We start from the raw sequence: 14,374 nt of genomic DNA, 5'->3' as shown, positions 1-14,374 counted from the left end.
CTTTTTTTACTGCCTTTTTCAGACACTTCGAGCGACTGTTGTGATCTCTAGTCGGTGACAGGTCACGAATTTAGTGGATGCCATTCAGCATAATCTTTCCGTCTTTGATAACACCTTGTGGCACCCGCAGCCAAAAGCCTGGCAGAAGACAACGAGCTCATGCTGGGGGCAAAGCTACTGCAGAATTCTTAGCCTATCACTGACTGTAGCAAAACAAACAAGGTTTAGGCTTTGGAACAGTTACTCGTGCGAGAAGTCAAGTAAGCCTATTTTCCATTTAGTAGCCCACCAAAGCTAAAACTAAGCACAGGCTGGTAGATCAGACACCCCCACTAATGCCTTAACCTGCATTTTTTCAGAAAAATTTGGAATCCCAAATGCGTCCTCCACGCCCCCCCCCCCCCCCCCCCCCTTTTTTTTGGTTGCAAAAACATGCTGTTTTTACTTAAATGTAATGCGAGTTTTTTCTGAAAATTTTATGGTTATAAAGGTGACCCTTGAACGGCCGCGAAATTTACCTCGTCAATGCCAATGCGGCCTTCTGGGTTTCTGTAGCTTTTCAATCATACGTTGGCAGCAGGCGACGTTTACCTCCCGATGTATAAGATGACAACCTTGAATCCAGATCCAAATCTATCGAAACTGTCAGTTTGTGCATTTCTCTCGGTGCTAACCTCCCCAGCTAACTCGAGGGTGACTTAACTGGCATAACAGTTTCCAAGTTTTAACACTTAACACTCTGGCTTCTAGCGTGTGGTTATGTCTTGGAGCTTTTGCGGCTTTCGTTGCTGTCAAGCATTCTGGCCGAACCAAATAAAGTACCGTAACGATACCTTACTATTCCCCAGTTAGCCTCGTGCTTCATTCGTGGTTCGATTTTCTTTCCCACGGGGCAATACGTAGAGCTGCTCCTCGTGTTATAAACCCAGTCGCGCTAGAATCAGGCAAATATGATAACCCACCGTTACCTTATAATTCATATCGGCGTAATGTGGTAAACGGCGAATCCTACAGCCCCCATGAGAATCATTTCGGAGCGACGTAACGAGGCATGTGACGGCCCTCGCGACAGGAGTGAACTCCGACGATGCAATGTCGCGTCCCTCGATTCAACACTTCGATCGGCTCACTGGATCTGTTGCTTTCGCCCATTGCCAAATTAAGCTGAAACGAGTTACAGCATATTTCGATTCTACTCTGAGCAGTGACAGCATAGTCTACCGATAGTGAAAATGATGCAACTAATATGGTCGGATGTGGCGGATCGAGTCGTTAGTGAGACATTTATCACCAAATTAAATAGTTAAATAAATATCAAATAAATATTGTTAGCATGTTTTTAACTCAAGTTTTAGAGAGAAAAAAACAAACAAATTAAAAATACAAATTGTTGCAAAAAAAAAATACTCAAATAAATTGGCATTTGTGTTTATACAGCATAAGGTCAGACTGCCTTTGAGATGCAACAGCACTGATATACATCGTGGATGAGAAATTCAGCCAGTGCAGTACGATTGCTAGACTCAAGGGTCTTCAATGTGCATCACGCAGTAACTATGCATGACCGCATGCCGGTGCTATAGTGACTGGAGCATGTCTCCGACCAGCGTCTTTCGCGTCCCATCCCGCTCATACATCCAAAGTGGTCCCAAACAAGCGACAAATGAAGTCGCAGAAGCAGGAGTGTCATGCCATCAAACGGCCAAAAAATGTTGGCGAAGAGCGCAAACAAACACGAGCACCGCCGTCGTTGCAGGGCCTCGACTCTTGGCCGCCGAAGCTAATGTGGACCACCACAATGGAGAGTGACCTGCAGAGAAACGGGCAGGGGGTGGGGATCGAATCCCAAATCCCCGGGTACCGCAGTGCAAGCTTTCGCTCCATGTGCTCCGAGCTACGATGCACTGACCCGCTCAACCGCCGGCACCCCCCCCGACGCATCTCGAATCCTTGCCAGAGCAACGCATTCACTGCTCTTGACGCTCAAGACCACCGCATTCATCTCTAAAGCCAAAGCACGGCGGGAGGCGTGAAGCGCGTGGCGGAGTCCTGGCGTTCGAAGGACGCTCCCTGCCTTTCTCCTTCGGTCGGCAACTATACGGCGGGAAAAGCGGTCGTGAGGTGGGAACTTTTCGCAAAACCCAAAAGTGAAGCCGGGATAAAAAACGTGGCCGCGAGGCTCGACGCTGATTGGTTTTAAGAGGCAGGGGGGAGAAGAAGCCATCGCAGTCAAAAAACGTTTGCATCCGTTGAACTCAGACCGTTCGAGCAAGTGTCTTCCCGCCATGTCGCGACACGTCGCCGCAAGTTTAGGTGCCGTCTGGCGAGGAAGCCCTGCGGGGCATCCGCTCTGCGTCCGGCGAATAGCAACTTGACATCCCATCGCATTGTTTTAAAACAGGGGTTAGCGCCGGCGTCTCATTCCAGGAATTGCTATAGAGCGTATGTGCCACGCGTTAAGCCAGTCGCTAGACTAACGGACAAAGAGCACCGTGCACATAGATACCACATGTCTCACGTGCAACACAATTGCCTGGCAATTTACTAGGTTTCGGCATACATTTTGTACCTCCCTTAGGACCTCGCATACTGCAATATTGGTTTTAGCAGTCGTAACATGTCTAGAAATAAGCCAAGAATGTGCTTCGTATGCCCTTAGAATTAGGAGGAGCCATCAAGAGGTGGTGAAACCACTATCGAGCCAGATAAACCTTCCGCCTGCCTATCTGTCTGTGCATATGGACACGGAGTTTTTCATTTGAGTGTTTACTCAGCAACAGCTCTTTTTACAGCGGAGCTGTCAAGGGCTAGTTCCCCAGTTTCGTGTCCGTGGACAAATAAATCTCAACACAACCCTCTGGACAGCTACCGCCATCTATGAGTGATGGCGGCATAAAGTACAGCTCCGCTGCTCTCCCTTCTTCACCAAAAAAAAAAAAAACTTTTTTTTTTTTTGGTACATTTAAAAACTGTGCGGCGGTTAAAAGTCAAAGCTAGATAGAAGCTTTGATTGTTTCACTATTTATGGCTTTTAGTTATTTCGCTACTCAAAGAACTGCTTGGCCACATTAGCTAGAACAGGGGTTCTCTAATCGGAGTCATCAAATTTTCAGGTAACTTAAACCCCTGCTTGCAAAACACACAATTTTTTTCAAATCTTTTTTTTTTTAACTTTTTTTAGAGCTAGTGATTATACATTTTTTGGGGGATTTTTTAGGTGTAGAGCAGCACAAGCATTCCCTCCTCCAAAAGAGGGTTGTGAATATTTTTCTTTAGTGTTTGACAACCTACTGATGTAAGCAAGCTTTCAGCCGACCTATCCAATAGAAATTCAAGCACCAAAACTGTCTAAATGCAGGTATGGGCTTCACAATATCACCTTGAATTCATAAACTGCAGAAGACGAAGTGAAGGCCCTCTTGTGTGTGAAGGTGATGCTTCTGTTGACGTCTTCGTTTTACACAACGAAATGACCGATGTCATATTACCGGGGGGTGGTTAGCCTTTCATCACGTCGTCACTGTCATAGAGTGGGCTTTTCGAGAGAGCATTTGTTTTGGACTTCATGGTAGTGCACATCTGTCATTGTTTGCTGCAATTTTCATCATTCGCAGAATGACTGCCCATCCTACAAACAGCTAACTCTTTCCCTACCACAGGGAAGAAAAGTAGTAATTTCTAAAGGATGGACAAAAAAAATATTTCAGAAACTACCACCGAATGTAAATGAATGTAGGTTGACCCTTTTTTCAATTTTTGAAAATCTGAAGGGGAGGGGGGTCGACTATAATCCAACCGAAGCATTCCACCGCCGGCAAAAACTAAACAATTGCGATATGAGCAGCTCGGCTTGTTACGAGTTCAACCGGCTGTACCTCTAGCATTGCACTATTCTGTGTGCTCATTTTACAAATTAATTATTTTTTTTTATTCGCGCAGATGAGTATTATTGATAGCGACTCGCAAATTAACCCCAATATAGGGCGGTGAACAGTGGCGTGCCCGACTCCTGGGGGAGGGGGGGGGGGGGGGGGGGGGGCGAGGGGGCAGCGCTTCTTGTAAGAGCCACACCGGAAGCCGCTGGAACAGCCTCACCGCTCACTCACCCCGCGGCTTCTCTTCGCAGTTTTTAGCATGATTTACAATAGTACATCGTTTGATCGAGTGACGAGATCATGCTAAAGCACTAACTATGTTTTTTTTTTTTTTTTTTGTTTTTTTTTGACACACGTGATCTGGGCACTTTAGGTTTTCGGTGCTCGTTTATGGCCATTCTTCACTCGGAAGCGACCAACAACTGCGCTGTTGGACGCAAGTTCAACCCGTCGGAGCGGGTGATGCTCCAGTGGAGTCAGCAGTGGCGCGGGATCTTAAAACTGTGACGGCAAACAAAGAGGCTTCCGTGGGCCAAAGTCTGGTTCCGGAGTTGGAAGTCAGGTTTGCAACGTACGCCGAAAAAGTGTGCAATCAATTCCTACCCGTGACGTCCAACGCGATCGCCAAGCAAGTGTGGAAGATGCGGTTGATTTTGTCACTTGCGAAAGTGCGAGATTTCGTTGGATGACACCGACCACGTGCTTCGAGAATGTAGCAGTGATGACGACGGGACTGATATCACCAGTGGGGAAGAGTCGTAGTCTAGTCCCGGACGGAGTGAAGAACAACAGTGAGCAGCTTCAGTTGCCCCGCCTCCAGCGTGAACTTCCTAGTTTCGATAACGCCTGGGCATCTCATGCACTTCGCGCGTGCATGCGCAGCCAAAGCACACCAGAAGGCATAGATCGCGTGTTGGAGGCTGGGCTTTCAAAACAGATACTTTGCCGTTCTCCCTTGTTCGCAGTAAAATGCGCATCTAAATTTTTTTTTCTTTTTTTGCTGATGTGCAATGAGGGGGGAGGTCGATTTACAATCGTGTAAATACAGTACTTAGCATGTGGATCATCGTGATATATCGAAACATAGCCAATGAGCTGCTCTTTAAAAAATCAAAAACATCTACATTAATGCCTAAAGTTTTTTCTTTTTCTAAATTTACTCATTGATCTTGGAATTTATGCAAAAATTAGAACACATACAGTCGCCGACCGATTTTTCGGACACGTCACATTATTCTAACGTTCACGCCGAACAGCCACTCACCCTTAGAGTTTATGTATAACATTGACAGAAATTTCGGACGCCACAAAGCTTATTACTCAATATTTCTGACATAATTTGCGTGATTTCCTCAATTTACAGCCAGAAAACAGCCGTTGCGATAGCCCTGCGAGCTTTGTCACCGCTATTTTGGTTGTTTATGTTTTGCCCTGTAGCCTCAATACCATGTCCTACGCAATAAACAAGCTCAGTTGAGGCTATAGTCGGGTTGTGCAGTTCCGCTATAGCCGACATGGCCATCGTCTGCCCATTCTTATGGTTCTTCCAGTTCCTCTCGTGGTGCGCGTTTTTCAAATGCGACCGCGAGAAGAGTGGCCGTTTGCTGTTCTTGTGCTCTTTGAGCACGAAGGTTTTTTGCCGATAGGCTGAGCACTGAAGCGAGCTTGGTGGACTAAGCGTTGCCTCCAAATAATGCCAAATGGCGCCAATTTCAACTTCGCTGTTTGTGCCAACAAAGGCACTAACAAAGCGCAGCACCGTGATCAAACAGATCAACAAACAAGTGAAAAGTGAATATAAGCAAAGTTGCACAAGAACTTAAAATTGACATCAAGCAAGTGGAGAGTGGCCAATATGCAACGGAATATGCGCAAAAATTTAATATTATAGCCGATATCGAGTTTTTGGACCGCTTGATTATTCGGACAATTTCGGGGTCCTCTCAGAGTCCGAAAAATCGGACGGCGACAGTATTTGAAATATCTGTGGCTATATCAAAACAAACTGAATTTAAAAGCCCACAAACATACAAAGTGTGCCCCCCCACACCCACCCATGTCACTTCAGTAAGTTAGTCTGTTCTACCTGATACTGTCTCTGTTTCGCCCGTTGGTGAGTTAGCTTTTGTGGTGCCAGTGCCATTCGGAGAAGCTTTTGCATGCAGTGGTGCCTATTCCGGGCCCCGGAGATAAAACTTTGTTTTGCTGTTGGAGCTCAGATCAAATGATATGACACTATTCACAATCCTCACTGCTTACATCAGCCAAAAAGGCAATCCTCGATGCTGACATTAGCCAAAAAGACAAACAGCCGAAGCAGTTAAATTGACCGAGACCCCAATGTCAGCAGGACAGCATGTTTGGTAAATGCCACCGCCGTGCAGAAATTTATTTTCGATAGCTCCCAAGCTTGCAAGAAATTGCAAAACAAAATCAAATCAAAACTCTAGTTGTTTGGCTATCCAAAAGACGGCACATCTTGTTCTGGACCGCCAAATCTGAACTTAGGCCACAGGCAGAAACCACCGATTCATGGCCTGCGGGCATGGTACGGAGATTCAATTCTCGATCCAAGAGCGCGAAGCAATTCTAACGCCCAACAATGAATACTGGCATTCTTACAAAGTTCCAAAATGACTGCCAAGAGGAAGATGCACGAAGGAAACCTTATGAAGCACTCTGTCTACAAAGCGCGCAAGCGTCTGCTTCAGCCAACATTACCAGATCAACTTCGCTGCGGAACCCCCGTGAAGGAGCGAACCCCCTTTCCCCCTCAAGGTTGAGAGCTGTCATTTGAAGTGCCACCTAAATGCTGTGCATCAAAACATGTGAATTATTGTATCCGCCACTCGAATCAACTCTCCGTAACAGCAATCTCCATAACTGTGGCGGTTCGAATGATAGGCCCTTAGGGGTTCTGCACAAGGAAGCAGCATCTGTGGGAAGTTCCAAACCTGACTTTATTACGTAGTTAACGTAGACCAGAGCTGTGCAGGTGTGCCCCCTTTATTTGGAACTGAAATCGCAGGGAATGCTTTGTGTATTGGCTCGAATTAGCGTGGCTTAGCACTTTGGTTGGGCACAAACGGAAGACAAGGGGACAAGGCGTGAAAGAGCAATGCAGAATGCCTCCACAAGGAAGGAACAAGTCACAAGACGCGCACTCACCTCGCTCTTCAGACAGCGCCGAGCTTGCCTCCTCGTCACCGCTCCGGTCGCCGTCACAGAGCAGGAGGGCGTCGCCAATCCCACTCGGCAGCGGCCCCGAGTTTGAGTCCGGTGACGTGCCGTCTCCGTCTCGGTGCGTCGTTGTTACCACGCCATCCCCGTTCGCCACCGAGAAGTCCACGCCGCCGTTTGCCAACATGCCGCCCTCTCTCGCCAACGAGTATGACGAGGGAAGCTCCACGTAGCCGCCGCCGTCCGCCGCTGCCGAAATCACCGCACCGCTGGCCGAGAGCGCGCTGCCATGCGGCGACAGCACCGTCAGCGTTGTCGTCGACGTCGGTCCGTTGCACTCAAGCTCTGCGTCGATCGTCGAGTCGCACTCGCCTGGCGGCGGCGAGAGCACCCCGTTGGTCTTGACCGCCAGTGTGTCGGCGCGCGCCAAGGCAGCCGAAGGCGCGAAGCCTGCGTTGAACCTAAGTCGGTTCATTCGCACAATGCCTGGCTTGAGGACGGAGTTGGGCTGTGAGCAGTGGTGGCGGTACTCGCGGCGCAGTACCACGTCTCCGTGAAACGCCGTGCCGCCGCCACCCGTCGGGATCAACGTGGGCATCCGGTGGTTTCCGCCCACTAGGCCGCCCAGCTTGGCGGCCGCAAGCGCCACCGGAACGTCTAGTTCCGATACGTCGAACACCGGTGCACATGCCTTCTTCACCGCGACAGGGTCCACCGAGATGATCCGTGCCACGGGGGACACCCGGCGCTCCTGCACGCTCTCCACCAACACCATGTCGTCGTCCGTCGACTCGACGTGGTTCGTCGTCGCTGCCTTAGCGCCGCCGACCCCTTCTATTGCACTGTTGTTGTTCCGGGACGCCAGGGCCGTCATGGCAGCGGATGCGGGCGAGTGGCAGGAGCGAGGCCTGACAGGCGACGGCCTCTGAGCGTCATCGTCGGGCTCGTCGTTGTCTTCGGAGGAGTGTAGCGTGCCGTTGGCTTCGACCATGAGCACAGGCTGTGCACGGACAGTCCGGTGCGGGGCAGTGCGCCCGTCGGGGGCGCCCAAGGCACTGTTGGCGGCGCCGTTGCCGGACCGCGGCAGGGCGGAGGAGGAGGAGGAGGCGGAGCCATCCGACGACCGGAGGGCGTGAGGTAGTTCGGGCCGTTCCTGCGGCGGGCTTCCTCCGTCTGCACGAGGCGCAATTGTGCGTAACGGCTCTTTCTATCCTCTGGTTCACCTTACTTACGATGGGCAGTAGTGATTGCTACAAGCCATACCAGCCAACCAAGTGATGGGAACGTATCATCCGACTATGCGTGCCAAGGACACGCGACACAAGCACAGCATTGGATTGGATTCGATGGCTTCTAGCGTCGTCTGTGGTCCGTCGTAAGGTAGAAGGGCTGACAGTTACCTCGCAATTTGTGAAATGCATCAAATGAAACAAAGTTGGCATGTGACAAAACACTGTACAGTTATGAGAGCATCGAACATGAGGGAACATAAAAAATGCCAAATGACGAGACTGATGCAAGCCGACGCAGCAATTTTTCTGAAGCTCATTGAACACAAGCGATAATGCTCAGAAAAACATTTAAAGAAAATAATTTTTTTGCTTGCAAGTAAATCAATAAGAAAAAGAACTTGCACAACGGTTAGGGAAGTGCCTCAAAACTCCAACTTGCTGCCACACCCTGTTTTATATATAAGAAGACATAGTGGGCTTCATTTCAGGAGAGCTTACAAAACGAAGCTCCAGTTGAAGCTACGCAACTGCATCGATACATTGCGAGCTGTCTCGCACCGTACCCTTCATAAAATGCGGCAAATCAACAAAGTTGCCGCACGATGATCATCGAATTCAAGCCCACGCAAAAACCTAAAGCTGCAAATTGAAAGCCATTCATAATCTCTGCAGGTTCACTAAAATCCTCCTCCACCACCGAGTTGAAGCATACCGTATTTGCACGAATATAACGCGAGTTTTCTTTTCCATAATTACGTGCTCCAAAACGCACCTCACGTTATATTCGGATTCAAGTTCAGCCACGAGGCGCGCGAAAGCCAGAGGAGAAACCCATCTAGTTCTACTCAATGCTGGGAAAAGAAGTGGGGGTGTGGGAGGGAATTAATTAGCTACTGGGCCACGTGAAGTGGTGAATAGAAAACATAAAAAGCATTTTTATTGCTGTGTTTGTAAAACACGCGCCCGCAGAAACGCAACATGCGTGCCATGCGAGCACTGGCCAATTCAAGCCAAGCCAGGTCAAGTCAAGTCGACACAAGCCAAGCCAAGACCACCCACCGCATTTACGCCATCGTGCTTCATGCAACGCGAGGTGTTTGTTTATGCGGAAGGACCACAACAAGAAGTGTGAGTGCAACGCGAGGTGTTTGTTTATGCGGAAGGACCACAACAAGAGCTGTGATCGTATATCGGGTTCAGCAGTTTTTTTTCTGCCTGCGCATCTTTTTAGTTTCTGCTCCAGAGTGGTCTGGTGTTTGTGCATTGGTGCTCCTGCTTCGTGCCTTGCTTTGCTTATGGCTGCCAAGGAGCTCATGCAGAAGAAAAAGGAACTACCGCACAAGCGGTGCCATGCTGCTGCTTATTTGCGTAGTTGCCAAGTGGATTGTAAACGGAAGGACCTGAGCAGTGAGGATGAGTGCAGTCAAAACATGAACTGATATTTCTTCTATTTTCCGTGCCTTTTCACTTCCGCTATGCCCCTGAGTGTGGGAAATCAAGGCGACTTTGGCTCGCATTATAATAGTAACAATATTTTTTTTTTCTTTTTAAGGGCATCAAAATTTGCCCTCGCGTCATATTCGTGCAAATACAGTAGTCGGCGTCTCCCTCGCAACAAATCCCGAAAGGGCGAGCAATGGAGGCAGACGCTCACCTCTGACGGACGAGTCCGCCTCGGAGCCGCAGGAGGAAGCCAGGGGTGAGCTGGAGGGGCACCATCGCGGGGTGGGCGGCACCTTTGTACTCTGGGCGCACGAGGCCCCCGGGAGGGCACAGGCGGGTGTCGTCCTCGCCGCAGGATGCGACGACGACGACGAGGGGGGACACCTCATGGGATGCTGAAGGTGCAAGGGCGTGAGCACCACCGTCGGCGACATCGACACCGGCACCCTCACGATGCCGCCACCCGACAGCAGGCTCAGCTCCCGCAGCCGCTCCGACGCCTTGTCGCGGCCGCGGGTGCCGCTCCGGCAGCCCCTCCGCGATGACTCTTCCGACGAAGAGGACGTCGAAGATCGCGGGGGCCTCGGCGGCCGCTTCTTGGGTGCCGCCACGTCCGCCTTGTGCGGACTCACGACCACCGCTGCGTTGGGGCCCCGCAGGGAGATGTGGAGGGGCGGGACACGGGGCGGCTCCCCCGTTGGGGACCGTGGAGATGACGGGGGTGTCTCGGAACCCGGCTGCTGCTGCTTCACCGCGGTCGCCACGACGACGCTCCGCTTCGCGGAGGAGTCCAGCTTCAGCCTCAGCTTCAGCTTCTCGCCCTCGGGAGAAGCGGCCGTCACCGCAGCAACGGGCCGCGCCTCCTCTTCCCGCGGTGGGGGTTCCGGGTCGTTAGACGACTGCGAGGAGGAGGACTTGCCGATGCCCGAGTCGGTGTCCGAGGACGGACACGCCGAATCCTTGCCACCGTCCGAGAGGCTCCGCTCCGAGTGACCCCCATTCTCCGAGGACTCCGACGTCTCGGGGTCCCGGACTGCGGTCTCCTCTTCCTCCTCGTCCGAGGGCATGGGTTCCAGGTGTCCTGTGAAGGGGTTGATTAGGTGCTTCGTGACGCGTGCCTCAGCGGGAGGTGACGAGCCTGCCGACGTCGCCCTCGGAATTGTGGTGCTTGCGCAGCGCGGCGGGGACAGGGGAATGTGCGGGAAGCCGTGGCCCTGGCCCGAAAGCGGGTCGTAGCCGGGGCTCGCCGGTGAGGAGGGCGAACCAGGGGGAGAAGAGCCATCGCGAACACGGGCGCTCCGCGGGGGCCGCCGCTTCCGCTTGGGTTGCTGACCCGTGTCGAGGGGAGGCGGCATCATCAGCTTCTGCGGGAGCGCCCCCGCGCCGCCGGTCTCACTTTGCAGCAGATTCACAAGGAGCGGGCTCGAGAGCGCCACGTTGCCGCGGGACGCCGCAGTTGTTGTCGTCGCTGTGCCCCGCTGTGACGCCGCCGCTGCCGCAGCCATCGCATTGAACTGGAACCGACTCGCCGTCGCCGCCGCACTGCCGCCACTGCTACCGTTGCTGTTCTGCTTCATGGAGTGGGTCATGCTGGCGAACGGGAACGGGGCACGGGTCGTGCGTGCCCCGGGCCGCACGAACCGCGAATGCGCTCCGGAGAGGAAAGGCAGGGGCTCTCTCGGAGGCGGCGCCACCACGTTCGGCGACCGGAATCCGCCGCTGGTTGAGGCCGCCCCCAGGGCGAAAGGGGCGGCCCCACGGGCCAAGGAGGAATCCGAGGCGGTTCCGCTGGGGCCAGGACGTCCCGTGCCGGGCACAGGGGACGAGGGGCCCGCGGGGGACGAGGAGGGAGAGCCCGGCTCCGCCTCGCCGGCCGCCTTCTGCAGGATGATCTCTTTAGGGGGCTCTCCATAGCGGCCGGCCAGGGTAAGGCTGATGATCTGCGGAACGGGGAAGTCCTCGCGTGAACTCTCGGTCGGGACCGTACATCCGGCAACTCGACGCTTAGGATGCAAGCGGGTTCACAGTCGGTGGCGGGTCAAGAATGCGGTAGATGCTCTGTCTCTGGTGCAAGCTTTCTACCCTTCTACCACACCTCGACACCCTGTGGGCACGTTTAGCCAAAGCACAACAGAAGACAACGAGTGTATGCTGGAGGAAGAGCTTCCACCGCTTTTTAGAACAAGGGGGTTTACCAAAGGAAAAAAAGCTTGTTTCTATCAGCCACCTGTGACTTAGATACCCACATGTCACCCAGACTTGATCAAAATTACTAAATACTTTTAGCTGTACGAGGGTTCTCGGAAAATGATTGCAAAAACAACAAGTACCTTTTTATATAGTACACTAATTATAAACTGTAATTTCAATCCCCTCATCAAGCAAAACCATCCTCCTCTCTCCGTAGTGAAAATTCAAAGCTTGGTTACTGCATACCTAATTTACTGACTACAGCCTAACTCTCACAGTCAGTAACTCCTTTCTCTCTACTCAAATACTCCGATGATCTCCAGACGGGGGTGGGGGATGACCCATGGAATATAGGAAGCTGAAGCACTTCTCAAGGAATCCGAGTTAGGAGTGGACTTGTACGGCTCTTTGGCCTGTGAATTCGGTTATCGAGCTTCACATGGGCAGATGCAAACATAAACCTCATTTATTTCGAAAAATGTGCGCGGGAATCGCTACAGGGCGTGCGGCAAGCCTTTCTGCCGCCTGCCATCTGTCCGAAGCGTCGTGACGTCATCATCGGCACCCCCGCACCAGTTTAGTGGCGAGCGAGGGTCACGAACACCGACGCCGACGTCACTTTTCCTAGTTTTACTCTCAGCACTCGCGCTCTCCTGCGCGGGCTACGTCAAACTTTTGTTTGCCCATAGTGACGCTCCCGCTAGTAATATGAGAAGAGAACTTAAGACACATAATTTTTAACATGCCTGCCGTAATATCCCCAGAGACACCCCACCCCCAAAAGATAACCCGGCCCATATTTCTGGCGTGATTTGCTACTTTTTCTCAAGCACCGAAAGATAGCCCACTTCTAGTAATCGTAGTGTTGGAATCAACGATGGCCAGGCTCTTTAAATTAACCAAAAAATTTGGTTTCTTAACCTAACGCGCTACGACTTTGTGCAGCGTTGCTTACAGATGGTGAATTTTTTTTGTAAAATTTGCAAAGAGCAAACTTACCTAAGGAAAAAGTAAAGCAAGAAAAAGGCTTAGCTCCTATGGAAACGCAGCGACGCCACCGGTCTTCAAACAACACGGCGCCGTTTCGCACGGGGGACAAGAGATGGCAAACGAACGCCGCCAACGAACGAGCATACGGCGCCGAGAGCCGGAGTTTTTAGTAGACAACCTTTTCGACTCAACTCCGCAGGCGGCGTCAGTCGCAGAAAGAAAAACAGGCGCGATAACAACAAGGCGCTGGAGTTCCTTGTCTGCTAAAGACGCTGGCTCTCGGCGTCGTGTGCTTGTTCGTTGGCGGCAGTTGGCATTGCGACCGCTTGCGCCATCTCTTGTCTCCCGTGCGAAACGGCGCCGTGTTGTTTAAAGACCGGTGGCTTCGCTGCGTTTCCATTGGAGCTAAGCCTTTTTCTTTCTTCACTTTTTCCTTAGGTAAGTTTCCTCTTTGCAAATTTTTGCAAAAAAAAATGCACCATCTGTGGGCAACGCTGCACGAAGTCGTAGCGCGATAGGTTAAGAAACCGAATTTTGCGGTCAATTTAAAGAGCCTGGCCTCTCCTTGAACCACCCTGTAGTTAGCTAAGGTGGGACACAAGCAAACATTGCAGACTGGGAAGTACAGTCATCCTGGCTTCTTCGTTCTTTGCTGTGATGACGAGTGTGGCAGCGACAATGATCTAAAAATAGCAGTGTTGTACGGAACGGCATTCCTGGAACGCGTTCCTTTTAGGAGGAACGAAGGAACGCCGCCATTCCATTTTGCATCGCTGGAACGGGAACACGTTACATTTTTACTGGAACGGAAAGAGGAACGGCGTTCCTTTTTTTTTTTCGTCCAGTGAGGTAATTTTTATTTTATTTCGAACAGGGAAATTTTAGGAGTACAAAGTGCAGGATCTCGTTACTTCTTTGGCTACTAATCTTATGGATTATTTTGTGTGGTCCTCGCTTGCTAACAGTTTTGGGTGCAGGAGAGCTGGTGGGCATTGATTCTTTTTTGAGTGCCCAAAACTGCGGTACAAAAAGCAAGGCTTTTAGTGGTAGGAAAAGACAAAGGAAGAGGGTTGTTTCAAGCTCAGCTACTTCCTTTGGTTCCATGAATCCTCATACACCCAGAAATCTAAGGCCGACTACAGCCACTTGTGAACTTCCGTAACAAGACCTACAGTTACAACGAGATCACAGATTGGCAGACATTGAACGCACCCTTGTATCCCGAACATAGGTCACTTAAAAGATACACACACGAAAAAACTGATTTTTCTCTTGTCCCCCACCTTCAAAATGAACAACCAGGCCAATTTTACAAAGAAGTATTTGAAGGTGAACATTTGAGAGAAGTCTCTCTGGTTGGGGAGCAACACTAATAATAAATAGAATATACACCAACCAAATCCTTGTATAAAGGAAAACCCTACGTTTCGAGACCAGCTCGGTCTCTTCTTCAGGGGTTGACTG

The 14,374-nt window shown here is 51.1% G+C and overlaps 1 protein-coding gene across 1 annotated transcript in view; it reads right to left on the bottom strand.

Moving 5' to 3' along the window:
* Positions 1-14,374, bottom strand: part of LOC8025588 (mucin-12) — a 40,566-nt gene that overhangs the window by 9,879 nt on the left and 16,313 nt on the right. Inside the window, exons 4-5 of the mRNA XM_029973007.4 lie at positions 9,942-11,670; positions 7,044-8,228 (exon numbers count right to left, since the gene is read on the bottom strand). Of these exons, the coding sequence (XP_029828867.2) occupies positions 7,044-8,228; positions 9,942-11,670 (2,914 nt within the window). The remainder of the gene's footprint in view (positions 1-7,043; positions 8,229-9,941; positions 11,671-14,374) is intronic.

The sequence above is a fragment of the Ixodes scapularis genome, unplaced genomic scaffold, assembly GCF_016920785.2.
Source record: "Ixodes scapularis isolate PalLabHiFi unplaced genomic scaffold, ASM1692078v2 PGA_scaffold8__174_contigs__length_109621045, whole genome shotgun sequence".
Lineage (NCBI taxonomy): Eukaryota > Metazoa > Arthropoda > Arachnida > Ixodida > Ixodidae > Ixodes > Ixodes scapularis.
The sequence above is the reverse complement of the archived record's forward strand: the minus strand, read 5'-3'. Positions and strand labels throughout refer to the sequence as shown.